At 44.1% G+C, this 25,706-nt stretch overlaps 1 protein-coding gene across 2 annotated transcripts in view; it reads left to right on the top strand.

Annotated features, from left to right (window-relative positions):
* Window positions 1-25,706, top strand: part of TMTC2 (transmembrane O-mannosyltransferase targeting cadherins 2) — a 366,556-nt gene that overhangs the window by 200,106 nt on the left and 140,744 nt on the right. For both annotated transcript variants that reach the window (XM_037885700.2, XM_043547034.1), the window contains exon 3: window positions 13,635-14,463. In XM_037885700.2, coding sequence (XP_037741628.1) covers window positions 13,635-14,463 — 829 coding nt within the window. The remainder of the gene's footprint in view (window positions 1-13,634; window positions 14,464-25,706) is intronic.

Below are 25,706 nucleotides of genomic sequence, written 5' to 3'. Positions count from 1 at the left end.
GATTCCAAGTGTAGTGGTGTGGTTGGATAGAGGAGCTAGGAAGGTGTTTTTAACAGTCACTCTTTGGATTAGCTGGAGGGAAGCAATATGAGTGTCAGTAAGGCAAAATAACAAGAGATTGCAGAAATCAAAAAGGAAATGTTCAGGGCACGGATGAGAGTTATATCTGTCAGGGCAGAAAAGATGTGAATGTTTCTACAAAGCATGTATTTGTTTTTGGTAAAGGAGTGAAAGAGGTTTCTGCAATCAAAACCACTAAAAATGCCTCTGGATAGCAGGCAGAGGAGACATTAAACCTGATCTAAATCAGTGTTCATTTTCTTTTCCCAGATGAAAATGACTGGTTAGAGGATTTATGAGGGTGTCAAAATTTATGGCAGATGGGCTGGATTAGGACTCAGAAATACTGTAATCCAAATCTTTACTGCCAAGTATTACAGAGATCTCCTTCTGCTGGGCTACACTTAATACACAGTCAGAAGGAGCAAGCACTGTGGAGACTGAGAAGGATGAGTTGCTAGTGGAACTGCTTAGTCTGGCAGAGGTAGTTGAAAAACCTGAATTTCATTTTCTGCAAAAAAAACTTCTAGGAGGAAGCTATTTATTTATTTTCGGGAAAATGCATCAACAGAATTTCCTGATCACCTACAGAAAATAGTTTGGAAAATGCTGATAAAACTTTGGTTTGGGTCAAAAAGTTTTAGATTGCAAATTTCTGACCAGCGCTGACTGTTTTATCGTGAAGAGGAAAGGCCCTAGTGTGTCCCAGAAGCCAAGTCAGATGGTTCATGGAAGTAAAAGTTTCTCATCTGAACGAACAATGGGATAAAATTGGTGGACACTTCTAATTTGTGGGATGGAAGGTTAAAGTCTTTTAGTGCTGAAACTTAGTACAGCATTGTAAATCTGCAGTAGTGCCACTGAAGTCAATGACAGTTATGGTAGATGTCTGTGGGATAACCCCAGCTACCAGTATGATACATATGTGATGTTGCTAAAAAGTCTGCCAACTTCTGAGAAGATCCAGGTCTGGAGTAGCACAGCAAAATAGTCTCTGGAAAGGAGTTCAGAAAGAATCATAGAATAACAGAGTTGGAAGGGACCTCTGGAGGCCATCTAGTCCAACCCCCTGTCCAGAGCAGGACCAATCCCAACTAAATCATCCCAGCCAGGGCTTTGTCAAGCCTGACCTTAAAAACTTCTAAGGAAGGAGATTCCACCACCTCCCTAGGTAATGCATTCCAGTGTTTCACCACCCTCCTAGTGAAAAAGTTTTTCCTAATATCCAACCTAAACCTCCCCCACTGCAACTTGAGACCATTACTCCTTGTCCTGTCATCTGCTATCTCTGAGAATAGTCTAGATCCATCCTCTTTGGATCCACCTTTCAGGTAGTTAAAAGCAGCTATCAAATCCCCCCTCATTCTTCTCTTCCGTAGACTAAACAATCCCAGTTCCCTCAGCCTCTCCTCATAAGTCATGTGTTCCAGTCCCCTAATCATTTTTGTTGCCCTTCGCTGGACTCTCTCCAATTTCTCCACATCCTTCTTGTAGTGTGGGGCCCAAAACTGGACACAGTACTCCAGATGAGGCCTCACCAATGTCGAATAGCGGGAACGATCACGTCCCTCGATCTGCTGGCAATGCCCCTACTTATACACCCCAAAATGCCATTGGCCTTCTTGGCAACAAGGGCACACTGTTGACTCATATCCAGCTTCTCATCCACTGTCACCCCTAGGTCCTTCTCTGCAGAACTGCTGCCTAGCCATTCGGTCCCTAGTCTGTAGCGGTGCTTTGGATTCTTCCGTCCTAAGTGCAGGACTCTGCACTTGTCCTTGTTCAACTTCATCGGATTTCTTTTGGCCCAGTCCTCCAATTTGTCTAGGTCCCTCTGTATCCTATTTCTACCCTCCAGCGTATCTACCACTCCTCCCAGTTTAGTGTCATCCGCAAACTTGCTGAGGGTGCAATCCACACCATCCTCCAGATCATTAATGAAGATATTGAACAAAACCGGCCCCAGGACCGACCCTTGGGGCACTCCGCTAGATACCGGCTGCCAACTAGACATGGAGCCATTGATCACTATCATCTGTCTCTGATGCAGTAATGAGATGCCTTTTAAGTATAATTGTTTTCCCCCATCCCTATTCTTCAGTTTTCTGATTTCTCCTTATTTTAATTTTCCTTTCTCTTCCTTCAGTTTGTCTCATTTTGCCCTGTCATTCTTCCCGCAAAACAGCTACGAAAAACAGTAACATGATGGTTATACAAGAATCCAGTCTAATTTATTTCTTCATTTGCCTTTTATACAAAATTATTTTTTCCTTCAAAATATGAGGCAAGATGGAGAAAATGTAGATTATCTGACCTTTAAAACACAGCCACATTACTATTTGTTCACTGTTACTAAAGTTGTAAGAGTACAATTGTAACACAAGCAGTTTGCAATCTGTATGTATGGCACTGTTTAATATTCATAGTGTTGGATGGAATGTTCCTTGGCTTAAATGTCCATCCCCTCCCCCCCCCCTTTTAATTTTAACTTTTTACATTAGTCTGGATTATTATACATAAACCACTTAGTTTTCTCCTTTTTCAGTAAAGTGTTTCTTTCTCTACTTCATCTCTTGTTCCACCCAATCCAACCTCTGCAATTCCTGTGAGTTCTATCTACCTTCCCATTATTAATTCTACCATACTATTGATCTTTCCTTCCCTTGTCCCTTCTGTTGTCTCTTCTCAAACACTTCCCTGTACTAAAGACTTCCTTTTTTCTGTCATTTAAAAAACCTTCTTTATTTTTAAATGTTATCAAGTAGATTTAATGTACAGTAATAAACCAAACAAATATACTAATATACTTCAGTGCAGAGAGCCTATCCCAAAGCCCTAGGTATCACTTAAGCCAGGGGTTCCCAAATTGGTTCGTGGCTTGTTCAGGGTAAGCCCCTGGTGGGCCGTGAGACGCTTTGTTTACTTGAGCGTCCGCAGGCATGGCCGTTTGCAGCTCCCAGTGGCTGCGGTTTGCTGTTCCCGGCCAATGGGAGCTGCCAGAAGCAGCGCGGGCCAGGAATGGCGAACTGCAGCCAGTGGGAGCTGCAAGCGGCCGTACCTGCGGATGCTCAGGTAAACAAAGTGTCTCACGGCCCGCCAGGGGCTTACCCTGAACAAGCTGCGAACCAAGTTTGGGAATCCTTGACTTAAGTATAAATGTACTGTATAGTGGATGTATACAGTTTGTGGGGGCCTAAGTCCTGAGGTAAATAGTGCCCTAAATTCATGACAAAATAGTAGAAATAGTAGTAGTTTGTTTTTGTATAGTGATTGGCTTTACAGGTGTTACTAATAGTAATCAGGTTTATTTGTGGTAATGTCTAAGGGCCAACCAAGAATGGGGCCCCATTGTACTAGGCACTGCACACACACACTAAGAGCTAACTAGACAAGACAGACATGATGGGGAAGGCAGTAGAACACACAAATAGAGTGAACAACGTGATGGTAGACAGGATGTTAGTTCAGTGACTTTTTTATTTGTGGATTTGTGTAGGAGGGAATAAGATAAACTGGGGGGAAAGGGATAAGAAAGGGTTAGGGGGACAGGGCAGGGGAGAAGAGGGTAAGAGGCGCAAGTGTGGAATGAAGCTGAGGTGAAGAGAGGGTTAGAGCAAACAGTCTATCAGCACAGGGCAGAGAAAGTCCAGTCAAAACTATAAAAAGTTCTCAATAGACTTTAAAGGTTAGAAGGGATCATCATGATCATCTAGTCTGACCTCCAGCGCATGCAGGCCACAGAACCTCACCCACCCACTCCTCTAATAGACCGATAAACTCTGGCTGAGTTACTGAAGTCTTCAAATAATTATTTAAAGACTAACTTACAAAGGGAATCCACCATTTACTTTAGTTTAAACCAGCAAGTGATCCGGAGCTCATGCCGCAGAAGAAGGCAACCTCCCTGCCCCCTGCCAAGGTGTCTGCCAATCTGACTCAGGGGGAAATTCCATACCGACTCCAAATATGGTGATCAGTTGATCTTTGATCATGTTGGCAAGACCCATCAGCCAGACACCTCGGAAAGAATTCTGTGTGGTAACTCAGAGCCCTCCCCATTTAATGCCCCATCTCCAGTCGTTGGGGATTTTTGCTACTAGCAGTCTGAGATGGGCCACATGCCGATGTAGCATTCATGCAAGGTTCATGCACTTGGCAACATTCAGAGCACACCCGGAGTGTTGTGTAGGAGCAGTGCACACACGGCTCCTCTCAAGGGCATGAACCTTGGAATCTCGCCCAGATGACATGAACCATGGGAAGCCTCCCAGGACTGGGCTCAAGGCCTGAGAGCAAGGAATGCGGTAGATAGAAATTGGTAAATAAGAATATTATACAAAGCCAGTGTATTCCTTTTATCTGTTGGAGTATGTAATGCGCGGGGGGAGAGAGAGAAATAAAGGAGAGGGTGGAAAAGCTGACAGGCAGACCAGCCCGTCGGCAGACCAGCCTGCTTGCTTGCTTAAAGCTTGTCCTGTCTTGTATTTGAACCGCAACATGCCATTGTACGCAATCTTATCATACCATCCCCTCCATAAACTCATCAAGCTCAGTCTTGAAGCCAGTTGGGTTTTTTGCCCCCACTCCCCTTGGAGGGCTGTTCATGAACTTCATTATTCTGATGGTTAAAAACCTTCATCTAATTTCATTCCTAAACTTGTTGGTGGCCAGATTATATCCATTTGTTCTTGTGTCAACATCAGCGCTTAACTCCAATAACTCCTCTCCCTCCCTGGTATTTATCCCTGTGATGTATTTATAGAGAGCAATCATATCTTCCCCTCAGCCTTCATTTGGTTAGGCTAAACAAGCCAAGCTCCTTGAGTCTCGTCTCGTAAGGTACGTTTTCCATTCCTCTGATCATCCTAGTAGCCCTTCTCTGCACCTGTCCCAGTTTGAATTAATCTTTCTTAAACATGAGAGACCAGAATTGCACATGGTTCAGGATGAGGTCTGAGTGTCCAAAAGTCCCTGCTTTGGCTACTTCTGCTCCTACCTGCTGGAGTCGGTGGCTGACTCCTCTGCAGTTTTTCCCCAACGCTAAAAGGTGGTAGTTGTGGCAGGAGGGAGGCATGTGGCTCTCTCTCCCCCCCATATGGGGGGTGTCCCTGCACAATTCTGGGTTGGGGGGGTGCCTGGAGGGAGAGATGGCCCTCTTAGTAGGAGACATTGCACTAACAGCATATAGTTATCCTAAAACTAATCACAGCATAGTTTAGGTTAGGGCTGTCAAGCGATTTATCGAGCTATTAAAAAAAGTAACCATGATTAATCACACTGTTAAATAACCATGAATACCATTTATTTTAAATATTTTGTTTACTACATTTTCAAATATATTAATTTCAATTACAACATAGAATACAAAGTGTGCAGTGCTCACTTTATATTTTTCAGTTTACAAGTATCTGCACTGTAAAAAAAAATTGTATTTTTAATTCACCTCATATAAGTACTTTAGTGCAATGTTTTTATCAAGAAAGTTGAACTTACAAAAGTAGAATTATGTAAAAAAACCTGCATTCAAAAATAAAACAATGTAAAACTTCAGAGCCTACAAGTCCACTCAGTCCTACTTCTTGCTCAGCCAATCACTCAGACAAACAAGGTTGGTTACAATTTGCAAGAGGTAATGCTGTCTGCTTCTTGTTTACAATGTCACCTGAAAGTGAGAACATGCGTTCTTCTTCGAGTGGTGTCCCTGTGGGTGCTCCACTCTAGGTGTCGGTACGTCCCTGCGCCGGAGATCGGAGATTTCTCGCAGCAGTACTTGGTTGGGGGAAGGGCGGGCACAGGAGTCGTCTCGTGCAACTGTTGTCACCTCCTGGAGCGCGCGCTCCCCCGACCATCCCTCAGTTCCTTCTCAACCATCCTCAGCTGCAGACAGAGCTCCACGGCAGTGCTCTCTTTGATACTTTCTAGGGGTTGGGGGGGAGTTTCAAGTTACATAGGAACTTCTTTTTAGTCTATACTTAGTTACATCGTTTAGTTACTCTTAGTGTATACATAGTTATTCTTAGAGGTCCCCTCCCCCCCCCAAAAAAAAGAGAGAGAAGAAGAAAGAAGACTTTCTCTCCTTTACTCCCCGTTTGGGAACAGTTTCTACAGTTTACCATTACAGTTAACCCTTATCTCTCGAGACGTGGGATAACTGCCGTCATGCTGGGCTCCGCAGGATTTAAAAAGTGTGACTCCTGCCGTGAACTGATGCCAGTCTCTGACGGCCACACATTCTGCATTCGCTGTCTGGGAGAAACTCATATCTCCCAGAAATGCATACATTGCACCAACTTAACAACAAGGGCAAGATGTGACAGGGATCTCTGCTTGAAAATGCTTCTGCTGGAGAAGTCCCTCCAACCTCTGCAAGAGACGTCCTCTGGGGAGTTTCATAAACAGAGATCCCTGAGCTCTTATAAGGCTCCGACTTCCAAAACTGTCAGGAAGTGAGCCTTGACCTCTCCAGCAAGAGTGTCTCAGACAAAGAGAGCTTCCCCAGTGAGGTCTTTACCCTCAGTTCTCCACTCATCCAGAGTGAGCACTTACGAGGCACCCGGCTCCTCCGGCACCATCCCTCAGGGGACCCCTGCTGAGCCCCAACGCATGGCACCGGAGTTGAGATGTCAAGTCTCCTCCACGGCACCGAGTACCCCAGTGCAGAGCATGGCACAGGCAGTGGCACCGCGACCAATGCTGCCGCCACCGACACCGACTTAAGACTTGCTGCCGCCTAACAAGCTGAATCCAGCACCGGTCGGCGCTCCAACGGTCAACCGCAACCCCAAGGGGGGACCAGCGCAACTCCTGCATCCTGCTGACATAGCAGTTTCTTTGGCACCGCAGTCACCACTGCTCAGCACTAAACACTCCCCGAGCTACATAGCATGATACCATCCTTCATCTCATGCACCACTCTCTATGCATACTAGCGAGGAAGGAGACGTGCAGGACAATGGCTTCTCCTCTCAACGTTCATCCCCATCACAGAGGAGACCTACATGGAATGCTGTGAAGCCTATGCCTCATCCCTCCAAGCATTCACAGCCCTAGTATGCACTGCACAGCACTGGCCTTACCCATTAACACCTTACCCCATGCAATGGCCACAATGGGGTCCTTGGCCCACATACCAGAACCCCTATTCTGGTCCCCTTTCCCCAACAACAAGAGGTTCTAGAGTACACCCATCATTACCACATAGAGAAACCTCTGACCCCCCCTGAGACAGAGATAGAAGAGGAAGAGATACTATCTCAGGCAGACCTGGATGATTCACCACCTACCCCACATTCATCTTCTGCACCAGACAAAGTGGTGACGCCATCTACCCCACGACACCAGATGACCTGAAACAGTTCCAAGAACTCTTCAAAAGAGTAGCAAACAGGCAAGAAATTGCCTTACATGAGGTGCAGGAGAATCGTAAGTTGTTAAAAATCTTACAACTGGCATCATCGACCAGATTGGCCTTCCCGCTGATACCACTGATCCCACGGGTCATCTGCAAGATACGACCCAACAGAGCATATATGATTCTCATTGTCCCCACATGGCCCAGATAGACTTAGTTTCCATACCTCTCATGTCTAGCAGTCTGTGCCCCACAGCCGTTGCCTTTCTGGACGGACCTCCTGTCCCAGAAAAAGGGTCTGATGCTCCATCCAGACCCAGCGAAACTCCATCTCAAAGCGTGACTCCTCTCTGGTTCCAACATGGGGAATTGACCTGTTCAGAGAAAGTAAAACAGGTATTACTAAATAGCCGTCGCCTCACCACTAGAAATACTTACCACCACAGGTGGAGAAAATTCTCCCTTTGGTGTCAGCAAAAACAGCTGGATGCAACCAAGGCGCCTCTATCTATGATCCTAGACTACCTACTAGAACTGAAGGAAATGGGGTTAGCTATAAGCTCTATTAAAGTACACCTCGCTGCCATTACAGCCCTCCACGCACAGATAGAAGGGGCTTCAATATTCGCTCACCCGATTACACGGCGCTTTCTAGCAGGTATACAGAACATGTACCCAGAAGTATGCCAACCTGCACCACCATGGGATCTCAATATTGTGCTCAAATGTCTCACAAGACCACCTTTCAAATCTCTAGTAACCTGCTCGCTCCTTCATATGTCAATGAAGGTTGCATTTCTAGTGGCAGTCACGTCTGCCAGACATGTCAGTGAAATAGCAGCACTGATGGCTGAACCACCGTACACTGTATTTACCAAAGACAAAATTATGTTACGTCCTCACCCAAAATTCTTGCCCAAAGTGGCTAAAATTTTCATATTAACCAAACCATACACTTACCTGCCTTCTATCCCAAGCCACATAACGACTCTCGAGAAGCAACGTTGCACATGCTAGATGTCAGATGGGCCGTAGCCTTCTACTTGGACAGAACTAAACCATGCCGCAAGTCACCAAGACTATTCATCTCTACAGTATTGACCCAGAGACTCTCCAAATGGGTCTCTACCTGTATTCAAACTTGCTACCACCTGCATCACAAAGAACCCCCCATGGACATCAGATCCCACTCAATGTGAGCCATGGCGACATCAATTGCACTCTTGAACAATGTTCCCTTAATAGATATTTGTAGAGCTGCAACCTGGTCATCAGAGCACACTTTTGCAAAGCATTATGCTATCACCCAAGGTCTTGTCTCAGACTCTGTTGTTGGCCTTACAGTACTCTCATCACAAACTTATACATAACTCCGAACCCCTTCCACTCCTGGTGGGGTACTGCTCTACCAGCACCTAGATTGGGCACCCACAGGGACACCACTCAAAGAAGAAGTTACTCACCTTGTGCAGTAATGATGGTTCTTGGAGATATGTGTCCCTGTGGGTACTCCACTACCCACTCTCCTCCCCTCTACTTCAGAGTTCATACAGCCGAGCTCTGTGGTAGAGAAGGAATGGAGGGACGGTCGGGGGAGCACGCTACAGGAGGTGCCAATGGCCGCACGAGACAACTCCTGTGTGCGCCCTTCCCCTGACTGAGTATTGCTGCGAGAAATCTCCAATCTCTGGCGCAGGGACGCACCGGCACCTAGAGTGGAGCACCCACAGGGACACACATCTCAAAGAACCATAGTTACTGCACAAGGTGAGTAACTTCTTCTTCACATGGCACTCTTGTAGCTGGTGTTGCAAGATATTTACATGCCAGATGCGCTAAAGATTCATATGACCCTTCATGTTTCAACCACCATTCCAGAGGACATGCTGATGATGGGTTCTGCCTGATAACGATCCAAAGCAGTGTGGACTGATGCATGTTCATTTACATCATCTGAGCCAGATGCCACCAGCAAAAGGTTGATATTCTTTTTTGGTGGTTTGAGTTCTGTAGTTTCCGCATTGAAGTGTTGCTTTTTAAGACTTCTAAAAACATGCTCCACCCGTTGTCCTTCTCAGATTTTGGACAGCACTTCAGATTCTTAAACCTTGGGTTGAGTGCTGTAGCTGGTTTTTTTAGAAATCTCATATCGGTACCTTCTCTGCGTTTTGTCAAATCTGCTATGAAAGTGTTCTTAAAATGAACATGTTATAGCAGTCTCGGATGATGACCCAGCACATTAAATATATGCAGAATGCAGGTAAAACAGAGCAGGAGACATACAATTCTTCCCCAAGGAGTTTGGTCACATATTCAATTAACACATTATTTTTTTAATGTGTATCATCAGCATGGAAGCATGTCTTCTGGAATAGTGGCTAAAGCATAGAAGGGGCATACAAATGTTTAGCGTATCTGGCATGCAAATACCTTTCAACGCCGGCTACAAAAGTTCCATGCAAATGCCTGTTCTCACTTTCAGGTGACATTGTAAATAAGAAGCAGGCAGCAGTATCTCCAGCAAATGTAAACAAACTAGTTTGTCTGAGTGATTGCCTGAACAAGAAGTAGGACTGAGTGGACTTGCAGGCGCTAAAGTTTTACACTGTTTTGGTTTTGAATGCAGTTATGTAAAAAAAAAAATCTGCATTTGTAAGTTACACTTTCATGATAAAGAGATTGCACTTCAGTACTTGTATGAGGTGAATTGAAAAAATACTATTTCTTTTGTTTATCATTTTTACAGTGCAAATATTTGTAATAAAAATAGTATTAAGTGAGTACTGTGCACTTTGTATTCTGTGTTGTAATTAAAATCAATATTGAAAATGAAGAAAAACATCAAAAATATTTAATACATTTCAATTGGTATTCTATTGTTATAAATGCGATTAATTGCAATTAATTTTTTTGAGTAAATTGCGTGAGTTAACTGCGATTAATTGACGGCCCTAGTTTAGATGTAAAGGTTACTTAAAAAATAGAGTTTAGAGGAAGGGAGAGTTTTTGCACTCTTGCCGTTTTGTGATGTATGAATAAGACCTGAAAGTTTTTTTTGGAGATGGTGGGGGTGGTTCTGCTTCTCTTATCTTAAATATAAAGAATTTCAAACCTACTTTTCACTGGTTTGTTGGGGGGGGGGTCTCAGAAATTTGGACTTAACTGAAGGGGGTCAGTTGTGGGACTTAAGGGAGATTTCCCCTCAGTTGTTTTAGTTAAATAGGTATTAAGAAAACAAACAATACAACAAAGCAGTCCCAAAAATCTGAGAGAGCTCATTTTCCCCCTCAATCAAGTTTCACTAGCTTAGTACTTGGGATGTCTTAATCTTGCTAGTTCTTTAGTCTTCAGTATAGACATGACCGGAATTTCTAATTCAAAAATAAGCAGCACACCCTCCTCTCCCAGCCTCTTCTTTTTTTTAAAAAAAAAAATGCAAAGCCTTGCAGTCCTCCTTTATACTTCATAAGAGAGCAAAAAGGGCACAAACCCAATTTACTTTCCTCTTTTGTAGGTCACTTTAAGAATTGAGAGTTGGCTGTGCACACAGTCCGTAGAAAAAGAGTTCCAACATATCTGAGCCTAAGGAGGAAAAGTATGCGGTTTTACAGAGGGAAATGATAGTGGATGAACGGACAAATCAGAAGCTGAACACCCAATTACAAGTGAGGGGCATAAATGAAAGCACCACCCTATAAATGCAACAAAGCTGGGATTTGAAAAGCTTTGTTAATAAAATATAGACTCAATTTTCAGTTCTAGTGATAACCAGTCCAGCCACCTAAATAAAAGCATAACATGAGTGCGAAGAGGATAACATTCTGCTACTCATTTGATGTGTTATCTAGATGGCAGATAAAAAGTAGGCTGTTACAGTAGGCTAGCCTGGGAATAAATAAATCATAAAGTGTAGACCTATATTTTGGTCTCTGCTGAACTTGCTGATTTCTAGAGAGATTAAATAGATAAAATCTAATATATCCAGGATGGACAGGGAAATATATGGACTCAAAAGAGACTTTGGAATTCGTCAGAGTTGAAGCAGTATTTTTAAGTGGAAGTAACTGATCTCAAATACAGGAACTAGTATGGTATAAAATAATCCGTTTATTCCCTGCTAAAGCCTCCATTTCCTCCCTGGGTGAATTTATCTACATTACATGAAATATTCTTGGATAGGCATTCTTGGATAGGCAACCTAAATAAATCTTTAAAAAGAAATAAAAATCTGCATGTGATTAACAGATACGTGATGATGATGATGATGATCAAAACCATGTCATATAAGAAGGGGTCCAGTAGCCTGTAGATATACAGAAACTGTAAACAATAGGCCCCAAACTAAGCCCTGCAAATACCTATGGTTCATGAGATCAAGGGAACGTTTCCCCAGAAAGAACAAGAGTGAACTATTTGAAAGATGTAAGACCATGTGAAATCCTGAATACCAAACAGCCAGGGCACAACAAGGGTATGAATACATAGCATTAAATACGGAGAGTACGTTCTAACAAAATTAAAATGACACTATTATAGTCATGGAAAATGACATCAAAATCCCTACAGAACATCTGGAATTATTTAGCTAACAAGAAGTTCCTTAACAAAGACTCCGAATTAGAGCAGTGTGAACAACAGATTTTTTTGGTTCAGTGACCAACCCAAAAATGTAATAAATAAACAGTTTGTTTTGGATTGATTTAAAATGAAAAAGCTTCTGAATTTTTTGTCACCTAAAAAAGTAAAATCACATTTTGGGTTGAATGCAGTGTTATGTCTTTCCTGAAATGAAATGCTTTGTTTCATTTTTTGAGGTTTTTACTTTCTAAAATGAAATAAAGTAAAATTCAGAACAAATTTTGAATCAGAATTGAAATGTTTCATTTCACAGATGTCAAAATGAAACATTTTGACTTTTACTTTGGGGAGTTTTTGACTGAAACAATTTGGCAAATTTGACACAAATTTGTAAAATATTTGTCAATCCAAATCTGCAATTTTGAAGTACAGATTAGTCTGAAAATTTTTGCCTAGCTAGCTCTGGTTATAAATAGATCACTGTTCTATTTTTAATTTTTAAAATTCATTTATTTTATCTGTGTTGGATACCCTAAGAGCTCCATCTTGTTTTCTGAGGCAATAGTACTCTTACCCCATACACTTCATGGAGCTCACATTTCTAAGCAGTGAAGTGGACAGTTCCAAATGACCTTTCAGTAAATCAGTTTCCACTGAATCATCAGCCCTAAACACAAACTGATATGTGTCAAACTAGTAATGTGTCTGTTATATTGGTTCTGTGCCACAGTAACTCCATTGAAGAAGACAGAATTGCACCAGCATAAAATCAACATAAAGTAGAGCGTCACCTAAAGATATGGCAAAATCTGGCTGATAACATACTCGGGTGGGTTCAGGAATGGGGAAGAGATGAATCATTCAAACCCATTCACCTTTTACAACACTGATTTGAATGCTGTGCGCCTCATCTAGCGGCTGTTAGGCGTAAGTTGGTGACTTCAGTTCAGTTCCTAAAACACAGGTGTCCACGTTTCAAACAACGTCATCGCAAAGTGACTCCGTTTGTAGCAGTCTCAGTTGAGACACCAAATATGAAATCTGAGACTCTCGTATCCTTGCAAACTCCCTTCACTTTTTCCAGATGAAGTACACTGGGGAAACTTGCACTGGATAAACTTCCAATTTCCAGTGCTGTTGGGACAGCACCTTTCACAAGCTGTAAATTCAATTATTATCAATAATGAGGACAGCACAGTAAATATGTAGCCACAAACAGGAGCAAAGAATGAGTAAAAATAAATAAATAAATAAATAAATAAACTTGAATCCCACAGAATATTTCTCCAGGGTAGGATAATCAAAGTATAACACAACGACTCGGGGGGGTCACTGGTAATAGGGATTGAACTCACCACCTCTGGATCTAGAAGTATGAGCCTCTACTGACTGAGTTAAAAACATCCAGCTCTTGATAGTTTACAGGCTGTAGCAGACTCTCAAATCTCTGTGATTCATATGCTAAAAAGGCACAGAGAGCCCCATGGTGCATGTGTGGGAAACTAAAGCACACTAAAAATAATCCCAACTCTGATATGTCATGTTCTTTTTGTACTTTACAAAGTGGTTTCAACACTCATCATTATGAATTAAAGTCTGTGATGTTAATTTTTATTGATGAATCTTTCTTTATTTTTGGTTTCAGAGGAAGAATTTGTCCCTTTTCTTCAGCATTGGTTTATTGACTTTCTGGGGGACTGCACTGCTGGGTGTCCGCTTGTACTGGATGGGCAACAAGCCACCAAGTTTTTCCAACTCTGACAACCCAGCAGCTGACTCAGACAGTTTTCTTACACGCACTCTGACCTTTTTTTACTTACCGACCAAGAACCTCTGGCTGTTGCTGTGCCCGGACACCCTCAGCTTTGATTGGTCTATGGATGCTGTGCCTCTTCTTAAAACAGCCAGTGACTGGCGGAATCTACACACTGTGGCCTTCTATGCTGGACTCCTCCTCCTTGCCTACTCTAGCTTGAAGAGTTCCAGCAATAAGAGAGAATGCAATGGGAAAACTGTAATGAATGGCAAGCAGAATACTAATGGGCATAGCTGCCACTCAGACATGGAGTACAAGAGTTTGGAGCTGAAGTCCAGCTTTGCCTCAAAAGAAGAGAATGGCATAAAAAAACATGTAATCCAGAGACCTCAGCTTCCTTCAACGGAGAACATTGTACTTCTGTCTCTGTCTTTGTTAATAGTGCCCTTTGTTCCTGCCACAAACCTATTTTTCTATGTAGGCTTTGTAATAGCAGAGCGTGTACTCTATATTCCTAGTATGGGCTTCTGCCTGCTGATTACAGTGGGTGCCAGGTCCCTTTATGTCAAAGCCCAAAAGCGCTTTCTGAAGAACTTGATTTTTTATGCCACTGCTGCATTAATTCTTTTCTATGGATTCAAGACTGTTGTCAGGAATGGGGACTGGCAGAATGAGGAGATGCTGTATAGGTCAGGGATAAAAGTAAACCCAGCTAAAGGTAATACACTTACCATGGTGAATGTTTTGTTCCTGCCTGTCTGTGACTATCTTTTCTTTCTAGGTTTATCAGCTATGTTTAGAGAAGATACATTTCAGAAATGTATATTAGGTGCAGTAATGCACACATTGGTACAGGAAAAAGAAGGCAAAGCAGGAATCATTTTGATTAGGTATCACAGATTTGATATTAACATGGAGAAAATTGGGGGAAAAACAAGGTAAGAAGATACTTTATTTAATAATCTGTGTTCTGTTTTTTGGAATTAAAGATGAAACATTGGCATTACAGACTCTGCCCAGTAATTTCCATTACCTGGTATCTGTTCTCCCTGATAGACCTCCTTTAGTGACTTTGCTATTGGACATGAACAGGAAATATGAGAAATAATCAAAGAGAACTTGAGGGAAGCTCTGCTTTTAAATTTCAAATGATGTAGGTAACACTGATATCACATAACAAAGCTGGGTTTGGGTTATTCAAACCGACAGGTGACTGTAGCCCATATTTCCAAGCACTATGCAGGGTTTTAGCCAAACAGGCATACCTTAATGTGTTAATGCATTAACGGCATTATGTGAGAGACAAGGTGGGTGAGGTAACATCTTTTATTAGGCCAACTTCCGTTGGTGAGAGAGAGAAGCTTTCAAGCTTACAGACAGTTCTTCTTCAGCTCTGCGTAAGCTCAAAACCTTGTGTCTCTGACCTAAAGAAGTTTGTCCAATATATTACTTCACCCATCTTGTCTCTCTAATATCTTGGACCAACACGACTACAACGATACTGCGTTAAAGCATGTGTCAGGTATTTGAAGTGTCACGGGGCGCAGACTCACCGGTGGCGCCTCCTGCTTGTTGTCCTTGGGAATTAGCGTTCCAGCCTCCGGAGTGCCCTCTTCAGGCCGGTGTCTCGCCTTACTGCTGGTTCCTGTGTCCCTTCCAGGACCCCAGTGCCCCTTTCACTGGGTGCTGCCTCCTGGCAGTACCCCACAGTTCTGGGTCTCCCCCTCCCAGGGGAACCCCCCCACCCACTATCCCTACCTCGCCTCAGTCGTAGGCTCCTGCCAGTCACCAGTTAGCTCCCGCGCCCTGGGGCAGACTGCAGTATGAGCCACTCATCACAGGCAAGGTTGGGTTTGGACCTGCTGCCTCTGCCTACCAGTGGCTGCCCATGCAACCCCCGTACCTAATAGATCTTACCAGGCCTGCAGCCTGGGGCTTTCCCAGGCCGGAGCTCCCAGGCTCCCTTGGCCTTTCCCCAGCCCTGCTCCAAACTAGGTCCTCTATTCAGGTCTCTGCAGCCAGGTCCCTCCCTTTCAGAGCTAGAGTGAGAGTCTTGTGGGTCTCTGGCCCACAGCCTTCCCCAATCAGTCCTGCTGCCTTCCTTCTACAACAGCCCTCTCCCAGGGCTATCTGAAACCCCTCTGGGCCCGAGCGGGTGTCCACCCTGCTACATGAAGCAATAGAAAAGTACCTCACATTAAGCCTGCTTTCTTTACAGGCCAATGGACTTAGAAGGGGTCTATTGATTGATTTTTATGTGTGTTATGAAAAAAACTAAACAGCATTTTAACTTTTTTCACTTAGTAGTGTCCTAGAGTACTCTGCTCAACAGCTCATCACATGATGCTGAATCAGTAGTTGATGCTGGCCAACCTGTGCTTTGGGTAAGAGCAGGGGTGGGCAAACTTTTTGGCCTGAGGGCCACATCGGGTTTCCAAAATTGTATGGAGGGCCGGTTAGGGGAGGCTGTGCCTCCCCAAACAGCCAGGAATGGCCCGGCCCCCAACCCCTATCCAACCCCCCCTGCTTCTTGCCCCTGATGGCACCCCCCACCCCCCCCCGGGACTCCTGCCCCATCCAACCACCCATTCTCCCTGTCCCCTGACCACCCCTGGAACCCCTGCCCCTGACTGCCCCCCCCGCCCCCCCCGCCGCCCCATCTAACCCCCCCTCTCCTTCCTGACTGCCTCCCTGGGACCCCTGTGCCCATTCAACCCCCCCTGTTCCCCGTCCCCGCCTGCCCCGACCCCTATCCACACCCCCCGCCCCTTGATCACCCCCTCAAACTCCGTTGCCCTCTGTCCAATCCCCCCTGCCTCCTTACCGCGCTGCCTAGAGCACTGGCGGTTGGCGGCGTGACAGCCAAGCCACCCAGCTGGAGCCAGCCACACCACCGCGCAGCACAGAGCACTGGGTCAGGCTGGGCTCTGCAGCTGCGCTGCCCCGCCCCAGGAGCTCGCAGCCCCACCGCCCAGAGCATTGCACCAGCAGAGCAGTGAGCTGAGGTGCGGGGGACGGGGGACAGCAGGGAAGGGGCCGGGCAGGAGGGTCCCGCGTGCCGGATATGGCCCGTGGGCCTTAGTTTGCCCACCTCTGGGTAAGATAAGAGTGCAATGCTACAGTCTAGCTACTATGATAATAAATGGTAAATGCAGATGTCAGTGTAAGCTGAAAGTCAAGGCGAGAGAATAAAAGCAGTATGACTTACAGATAATATGCCTTACAAAACAGTATTTAAGTTACTTGTCATTTGTAGGCCTAATTTTCTAATGTTTTCTTCATATTTCTGTAGCCTGGGAGTAAAATATATAAAGTTATACAGTAAGTGACTTTGTGTTAACAGTGTCAATGACAAGCACATCCCATTTTCTAACTTTATTTTGCAAAACTGATTCATAGATGCAACAGACATTGAAGAAAAATAAAGTAGGTGAATGGCCAGATAGTAAATAATCCTCATTGCAGTGCACATACATTCCAGTGTTCTGGTTGTCAATATAAGATACACAGCAAAGATTAGTCTTCCTTGAAAAGAAAAGGCTACGCCCTTATTTGACAAGGTGATTTCCGATGCTCTTATATCTCACTGTTAGTTCTGTCCATAATGGAGGTTCCCTGAAGGTCAGTGATTGTGTAGTAGCTATCCCTTAGTCTTGGACTAGTTTCTCTGATGGGGTTTTCCTTGCCACTCTTAAATGCTGCTCCAGTGAGAAACTTGGTTGGTAGAGCTGGTGCTAGAAATGGTGCGTTAGGCAGTTCCCGAAGACAAACTATGCTAATTTTATTATTCACCTTTATACTGGGGGATAGATATTTAGAGTATGTCTATACTACAGCTGGTGGCTTGCCTCCTGGCCTGGATAGGCAGACTTATGCTAGATCTGCTCAAGCTAGAGCACAAAAATAGCAGTGTGGACGTTTCAGCGTGGACAGCGGCTCAAAGTAACTGCCTGAGTCCAAGCCCTCCCAAACCCTTTGATCCGAGCTCAGGTGGCTAGCCTGAGCTTCCACAAGACCCACGCTGCTTTTTTTAGGCGCTATCTTGAGCATGAGTTTGTCTGTTCAGGCCAGGACTTATCCTCTGAGATTTAAGCCAATATGACTACCTGGTTTCTAACCTTACAAGCAGACTGCATTTTCACATATTTTAGAAGATGTTAGGAGACAGTTCACCAATTTAGTAATATAGACATGGTGGAACTGATTGGAAATCTCCCTAAAATAGCCATGTACTGAATATTTACTAGTCCATATGTGTCATAAATCACATCATTTGTGAAAACTCCCCGAAACTATGCCATATTGCCCAAGCTCTGTTCATTGTACTGGAAAATTCCTAGACTATCCCAGTCTTGGAGTATTCTAATTTATTTGATATTTCTTATGCTATTCAGGCAATCAAGACTGGGCTGGACTGCCAACTTAAAGAAATCAACAATCCAAACTTCTTCCCATTATTTAATGACTAACAAAAAATATAATTTATTATTGCATGTCCCGTGATATTTTTTTAAAAAAACCATTAGGACAAAATATTATATTCAAATTGAAAGAGACAAACAAATGTGGTGGTAGTGATAGGGGAGTCCCTTCTTTCTCTCCTGGCTGCTGGAAAGAAGATACCACTTAATCTCCTTTCCCATAGTCAGACCATCACTGTCCCTCTTCTCCCTCAACTCCAGTAGCTTTGGTTTGCAAAGAAATATTTTTCTAGGACGTTCTACCATCTTTCCCCTTCTGCCTTTGTATAGATCACCTGAACACTGTCTTGTATCTCAGGCTAATAAGGGAACAGGAATCACTAAAAAGACTATTCCTGAAAGGACTGACAAAATAGGCGGAGGCCTGCAAAGAGAGCTTTTGCTGCAGACTGATGTTACTAAAGCCGTTCCCTCTTCTGCCATCATGGGGTTTTGAGACAAAGTCTTTCAGTCTGCCCCTTTTGCCCCACCATTAAAGAGAAAAGAGAATGTGAGTGACATTCTGCGTGACCTCTTCCCACCCTCTCTGGCACTCCTTTTCTCCATGGGTTCTGGTTGCAAGCAAAGCAAGTAGAATTCTATCTCGGGGTAGAGTGGGTGTGAAAGCTCCCACTCTTCCAGGCTGCAGCAAACTTACCATGATTTACCGTTGTTTCATACTGTTCTTGTCAATCATGGACAGTATGAAAAAGGCAGTTAAAGGCCTGGCCCACTCTTCTACTTCCCTCCCCAGCCCCCCCCCCCCCCCAAAAAAAAAAAATGCCCCAGAAGAATCAGGTGATTGGAATCTTTTAAGGCTGCCTCAAAGCCATCACACACACAGGCCGTTCTGTTTGACCCAGTGTACAGCAGGTATCTGCCAGTCATTAGCTGATGGAATTGAAGTGTGGTTTTGGGATTCCATATCTGCATCAGTTAGCATGTTTGTTCATTTGCCGTTTTGATAGAAGCAGTGGCTTTTTCATAACTAGTGTTTTAAATAACTCCAAGATGAGCTGAGTCTTGCCTCATTTTTGTTTGTCAGGACTCGGGAGGAAAATGGACAGGATTGATTTTTGTAGTTTATGGATTCTGAAATGGCTGCATAAATGTCGACTAGAGGGAGGGATGGGGAGAACTGTCTCTCTGTGACTACCTTCAACTTAATGAGCAATTTAACTATTAAGCAGTGGTTCCCCCTCACTTGAATGAAGCTTTTTTTTTTCCTTTCTAAGTTTTAAAAATTCTGACCGTATTTGCCAGTTCTGAAAGTTGACAGTCACTGTCTCTCTGTGTACCAATTACTCTGAATTTAATAGAAAATTATAATTATACACAAAATAATTGTGCTCCTAGTGTCTTAGTGTTATCCCTGGTTTTACTATATAGTCCCAATAGCTGGCTTCATGCAGCAGATTTTTTCTCTGTGGAATGTTATCATTTTGAACTTTAGAGAATAGCTCAACTAATTTGGATGTTCAGATATGACTTCTGATGAAGTAGATAACCTCAAAATAGCAAATAAATAATTTAAAACTATAATTGAAAGAGGGTTGGGTATTTACCATAATGCGGATCGATTCTTTATTTGGCTATGTTCACTGATTTTGCTGCCGTTTTTAGCTTTATACCTGTAAATTATTGTTGATGCAACTCCTTAACTTCTTAGAGCTGGTTGACCAAACTGATGATATGGAATGCACTTAAGCTAGTGCTTAAAGTTAAGCACGTGAATAAATCCCATTGATGTCAATGGAACAATGTGCTCAAATCCCACTGGATTCAATGGGACTTCAGTGTATGCTTCAGTTCTTTCCTGAATCAGGGCTTCAGAACATCCTTGATTTAGAACTAGTGTTACTCTTTACATGCACTGCCACTGCCTGGCATATCAGTTCTTATGTTATTCTGTGGAATCAGTAAGTTAGGAGCACAGCCAGCAACAGGGCCACTATGTGTTAGCTCTAACTGGTGTGTGAAAAGTTATTGGGCGCTGAAAGTCTAAGCCTAACTATGCTTTGTCCCCCTCTTTCCAGTCTTGATCTTCAGAGGTTGTCTTGTGATTCCAACAGGTAGTAAGAAAACTTTCTAGAATAGAAAACTGAAAGAGTTAAAGAAGTTTCCTTCTCTGGACAGCATAGTCTTTTTCCAGCAGGATGAATCACTTGTCATTATATTCATGCCTGTAGGAAGATTTTAAAACTAGTCCAGTTATTTTTGGATTTTGCATTTGCCATCCTTTGCTAAAATAGTATACAGCTTTGGTCATTTCTGACCTATTTCTAACTTTCTTCACAACTGTGGTGGGTTTATTTTAGAAGATTGCCTGCTATGGCTTTGAGCTGGTAAGGAGCAGCTGTATAAAATATATATGAATGTCAAGATCTGAGTGAAAAGCAGATCAGTGGCATAGCTAAGTACAGTGGTTGTTGTATGATCATTTAATGGTTTGTGTTTTTTGTTTTTACATTTGCAGGAAAACATGGTACTTGCATGATTGTATATATATTTTAAAAGTCTACTTGTGGTTTAATTAACTTACTACTAACATCTCTGTTTTACCTGAAGGAATTCATAGAATCTTACTTTAGGATTCAGTTTATTTTGCATCATTTGTTTACTTTTTGCCTCCCTCTGTTTGAACAATGAAAGCCTATGAACCTTGCTCCATTTTTTTAAATAGCAAGTTTCATTTTATGGTTATCCAGGTGTTGCACAATCTGTAACATTAAATTCGTCTCTAGTTTCCCATTACAAATGCAGTGGGAGAATGTCTTTGTTTAAAAATTGTTTTAGTAGGTATTATGAACAAAAAAAAAAACCACCTCACAGACAAATGTCTGTTTATATTTTGAGACCTATAAATACTTAACGTGATTCCAGCAAAATTAAAGTTTGAGCTCCAATGTGAATTGACAGAGTATCTATTCTTTCTGCAAACCTGGTGCCTGTAATAAGTATTTTGTATGCCGTGGCTCCAATGGCGGTGAACACTTTGATAGAAGTGAATACCATAAGTTGTTTCCATCTGATCTGACAGCCTGTTCTGATTGGCCTTATCTGTGTAGGAAAATGACCAGTGGCTGACAATTTTTGTCATCAGTGGGCTCCTTCCCTCGTCCCTACCCATTCAGTGGGCACTGAAAATGTAACAACTGATAGGGTAAATAGGACACAACAGTTTCCAGCACCTTTGTAGTAAACAATGTGGTCTCAGTCATGGGTACTGCAAAGCAGCCAGGCTTACTGCGAGGGGAAAGGGTGGAACAAACTGAGATTGTGACAACAGTTAAACCTCTTCCCTGCTAGTCAATTGAGGAAAAGGAGGAGGCCCACTGATGACAATAGTTTTCAGCAATGTATCTTTCTCCTGGTATAGACAGAGCCACTGTTAACAATTGAAACTTTGCCAACAGTGGGCTAGGAATCTCTTGAAACAGCTCTATGGCTTTGTTTTCAATAGCTAAGGGTCCTGCACATTCCACTGTTGCTCCATGAAGAACAAGCCTTGTTGCATACCACACATTCTGTTTGCATTCCCAGTGAATTGCAGCATAATGTAGTATGTTTGAGTTGGCAACCAAACGGCACTTTTGTATCATGGGCATTTGGAATATACTTTGCCCATTTTGTACATATTAATATTGCACCATTTAACATTCTTCATATGTGTCACTCACTATTAAAAATGTTAACTTCTCTGTCAACCTCAGCATCAGCAGTTTTGTCGTGTTCCTCTGATATTTCCTTTATACTCACCAATAATGACAGCACTTTAAAGATATGTTTACACTTATGGCAACGTGTAGAGTACAGACAAAGCACGTCAACCTAGCATGGGTATAAATAGCAGTGAGGCGCTCCTTAGGCAAGTAGAGTGCAGACAAACCGAACCTTTGGGTATGTACCTTTCCTCACCACAGGGAGCTGCTGGAGACTTTCCCTGCTGCAGGGAAAGGCTCTGGTTGTGGTGAGGCAGAGTGGAAAGGCTAAGGTAGCTCCCTGCTGCCACAGTCTTTCCCACTGGAGGTAAAAGCTCCAGCAGTGGGGAAAGCCCCTGGCTGAGGGGAAGCTGGGGGAGTGGCTCCCCTCTGCCAAAGCCTTTCCCTGCAGCCTCCACACTGCGAGAGCCTTTCGCTGCCATGTGTAGCTACACACAGCAGCATGGACACAGCCTGCCTTTTACTGTGGTGTGTAGCTACACATACCCTGCATGCCTCTACAAGCGTAGACAAGGCCTAAGACTAGTACAGATTATTTGAATACTACTAATGTGGGCAGGAGCGGCAGGTTTGTGTAATTTTTGGTGGTGCCCAGAACGGGTCCAAGTCCCACCCCCTCACAAACATGCCTAAGGCTCTGGGACGGAGTTTGGGTGCAGGGGGTGTTTGGGGTGCAGGCTCTGGGAGGAAGTTTGGGTGTGGGAGGGGTGCAGGCTCTGGGACAGAGTTTGGGGGCTGGGGCAGAGGATTGGGGTGCAGGAGGGGATGCAGGGTGCTGGCTCTGGGAGGGAGTTTGGGTGCTGGATGCGGGCTCAGGGCTGGGATGGGGTTTGGGGTGCAGGCTCTGGGAGGAAGTTTGGGTGTGGGAGGGCTGCAGGCTCTGGGAGGGGGTTTCGAGTGCTGGGTGCTGGCTCTGGGAGGGGGTTTGGGTGCGGGTGCAGGCTCTGGGCTGGGACAGAGGGTTGGGGTGCGGGAAGAGGTGTGGGGCATGGGGCTGAGGAGCCTGGAGAGCAGCAGGCAGGCTGCCCTGGAGTTGAGGCCAGGGCCCAGAGAGGAGGACTCCCCCCAGTCCTCTCCCCACTGGCAGCAGCAAGCTCCGGGGGAGAGGGTGTCCCCCCCCCCCCCAGCACGACACTCACCCAAGCCCCCCCAGGCTGCTGCTCAGGAGGTCCAGCTAGGATAAGCCCCTGCTCCCTCCTCCTTCCCCCCCCCCCCGCCCTTGCAGTCACCTGCCAAGGAAGGGGAGTTGTCATGCATCCCCCTTCCCACCTCTGGTGCAGCAGCTGCCTCAGCCTGCCCCCCCGGCACTGCTCCCTTGTAGCTGGTCGCAGCGGGGAGCTGCAGGGGGCAGCTGCCTGCTGCCCAGGGCAGGCAGGGATGCTCCGGGGAGGCATGCATGGTGGCAGGAGGGGCTGGGGGATGCTCTGGGGGAGGTGTACGGGGGTGGCAGGCGGGGCTGGGGGAGAGACCTGGCCCTGAACATTGGTGGAGCCAGGCCCCCCGGGGCCCTGAATTTGCTGGAGCCCAGGCACATGGGCCCATACAACTCACCACCCCTGAATGTGAGTACTGAGGAATGCTTCCCATTAAAATTAAGGCTTAATACAGAGTGTCATTTTGGGTCATTGACTACCACACATGTATGGAATAAGAGATAACACCACTTAGTAATTTTACATACCTTAATGTTTAGTATATTTTCCCTTTTAAGACAGAGGGGTGGTCTGAGCCTAGTCCTGCGAGCCAGGGACTCCTGATTGCTAATCTTCATTTTGCCACTGCCTCCCTTTATGCCCTTGGGTGAGTCAGTTAACTTCTCAGTTTCCAATTCTCCTCCTCTAAAATTACAAAAATATTTACCTATATTATTATTGTTATATGCAGTATCTCATAGTGGAGTTGAGACTTAATTCAGTATTATATAAAAACAGTACTTAATGGCTAAGTATTGTTAATAATGTACAGTGGTCAGTCTTACACTATGCCTTAGATAAACAGAAAAGTCTACCTCATCATTAATAGAGATATTTATTCTTTGTATTATGGTAGTGCCTGGAGACCCAATCAGGATTGAAGCCCTGTTGAGCTAAATGATCTATAAACATGGCCCCTTGCACCAGAGTGCTTACAATATAAACAAACAAATCGAGTGACAATCAAAAGGTAGGAGACAGGGACAAAACATAAAAGTACAGTGGCCATCATGATTTTAGACATGTTTCTTTGCTTTATAAAAAATATAAATATAGGTGGAACAGTATAGAAAAGCTTATATTTAAGGTTGCCTAACACTTTCCATCATAGCCTACTCTTTCCAGTGGCTTATAACTCTCAATATTTACCTTTAAGGATGAACTTTTCCTTGCTTTATCTCTAACTGAGGTTTTGTTTTTTAAAGTTTGGTCAAAAATTATTCAGTTATTTTGAGCATAAAGTTAGTGGTGGTGGAGGGAGAAAACATATTGGTCAGTGTTACAAAATGTTTCCAACAACTGGTAATATATCCTCCCCTACAGTAACTGCTGGATAGGAAATACTGCCCATACTAAAGTTAACTTATTTACAGAGCTGCCCGGGGTGGGGTGGGGGGGCAAGTGGGGCAATTTGCCCCGGGCCCCGCAGGGGCCCCCACAAGAAGGTCTAAGGTCTGAGACAGGGAAGGGGCCAGTAGCCTGGCGGGGGAGCGGGGCAGTGGCCGCTCTCCCACTGAGCACAAGAGGCGCCTTTTTAATTTTTTGGTGCCTTTTTAATTTTTACTCACCCGACGGCGGTACGGGTCTTCGGCAGCATTTCGGCGGCGGGTCCTTCAGGTCCGAAGAGCCGGAGCGAGTGAAGGACCCGCTGCCAAGTACAAACGGCTGGCACCCTTTTTTATGTCCGCTCCCCCGTTTGCGCCACCTGGCTACACCGCTGGAAGGGGCCCCTGAAATTGCTTTGCTCCAGGCCCCCTGAATCCTCTGGGCGGCCCTGCTTATTTATCTAAGGCAAAGATTTAAGGGGGAATCGCTGTATATTTTTAACAAGATAACTTACAGCCTGAGTTATACGGGAGGTTAGATTAGATTATCATAATAGTCTCTTCTGGCCTTAGAATGTATGAATTAATAACAGCCATGCATGGCTACATCAATCTTCACTCTTCTAATAATATGAATTGTATAGGAAATTACTGAGGTAAATGTATCTATTTATCTAAGGCGAATTTGGCGAGTTTGAAAGAGCAGATTCTATAAAGAATACTTAAATTAGAGTTCTTGAAATCAATTGAAAAGTCTTTGCCTATCCATCAACCACAGAGGGCAGAACTGCTTTAAAAAGAGAAAGCTCTGCCCAGTAAGTCTGAACCATCAAATTATCTGAAGGTTAAATAAAATTGCTACCTTCAGAAAATAGTTCAGGGCTCTATAAGTGGACACGGCCACTGCCATGAATAGTTGACGGGTATGGAGGGGATGTGACCACTAGCAAGTTATTTGTGGGAGAGCTGTAGGCACCCAGTGTAGTTGAGCATCCTACACATAGCCCAGCCTCAGTAAAACAGTCTGGATATGTTAATTATGTTGGAAAGCGGAAGGGAAGTGGCTTGCTCTTCACTTCAAAAAGCTAAATTTATTCCCCAATGTTAGTGTTCTCTTCTGAGTTCTCATACTGTCGTTACTTTTGAAACCTAAGTCACTGTTGGATCTCTGTTTCTCTTTCAAAAGGACACTAGAAAGCCTAATATTCATCCTTTATGAATTTATAAGGCTGGGAAAGAGTATATATATTTTTCCTCTGGG

The sequence above is a fragment of the Chelonia mydas genome, chromosome 1, assembly GCF_015237465.2.
Source record: "Chelonia mydas isolate rCheMyd1 chromosome 1, rCheMyd1.pri.v2, whole genome shotgun sequence".
In the NCBI taxonomy this organism is placed as follows: domain Eukaryota; kingdom Metazoa; phylum Chordata; order Testudines; family Cheloniidae; genus Chelonia; species Chelonia mydas.
Note: the sequence above shows the minus strand (reverse complement) of the source record. Positions and strands in the feature narration are given on the sequence as shown.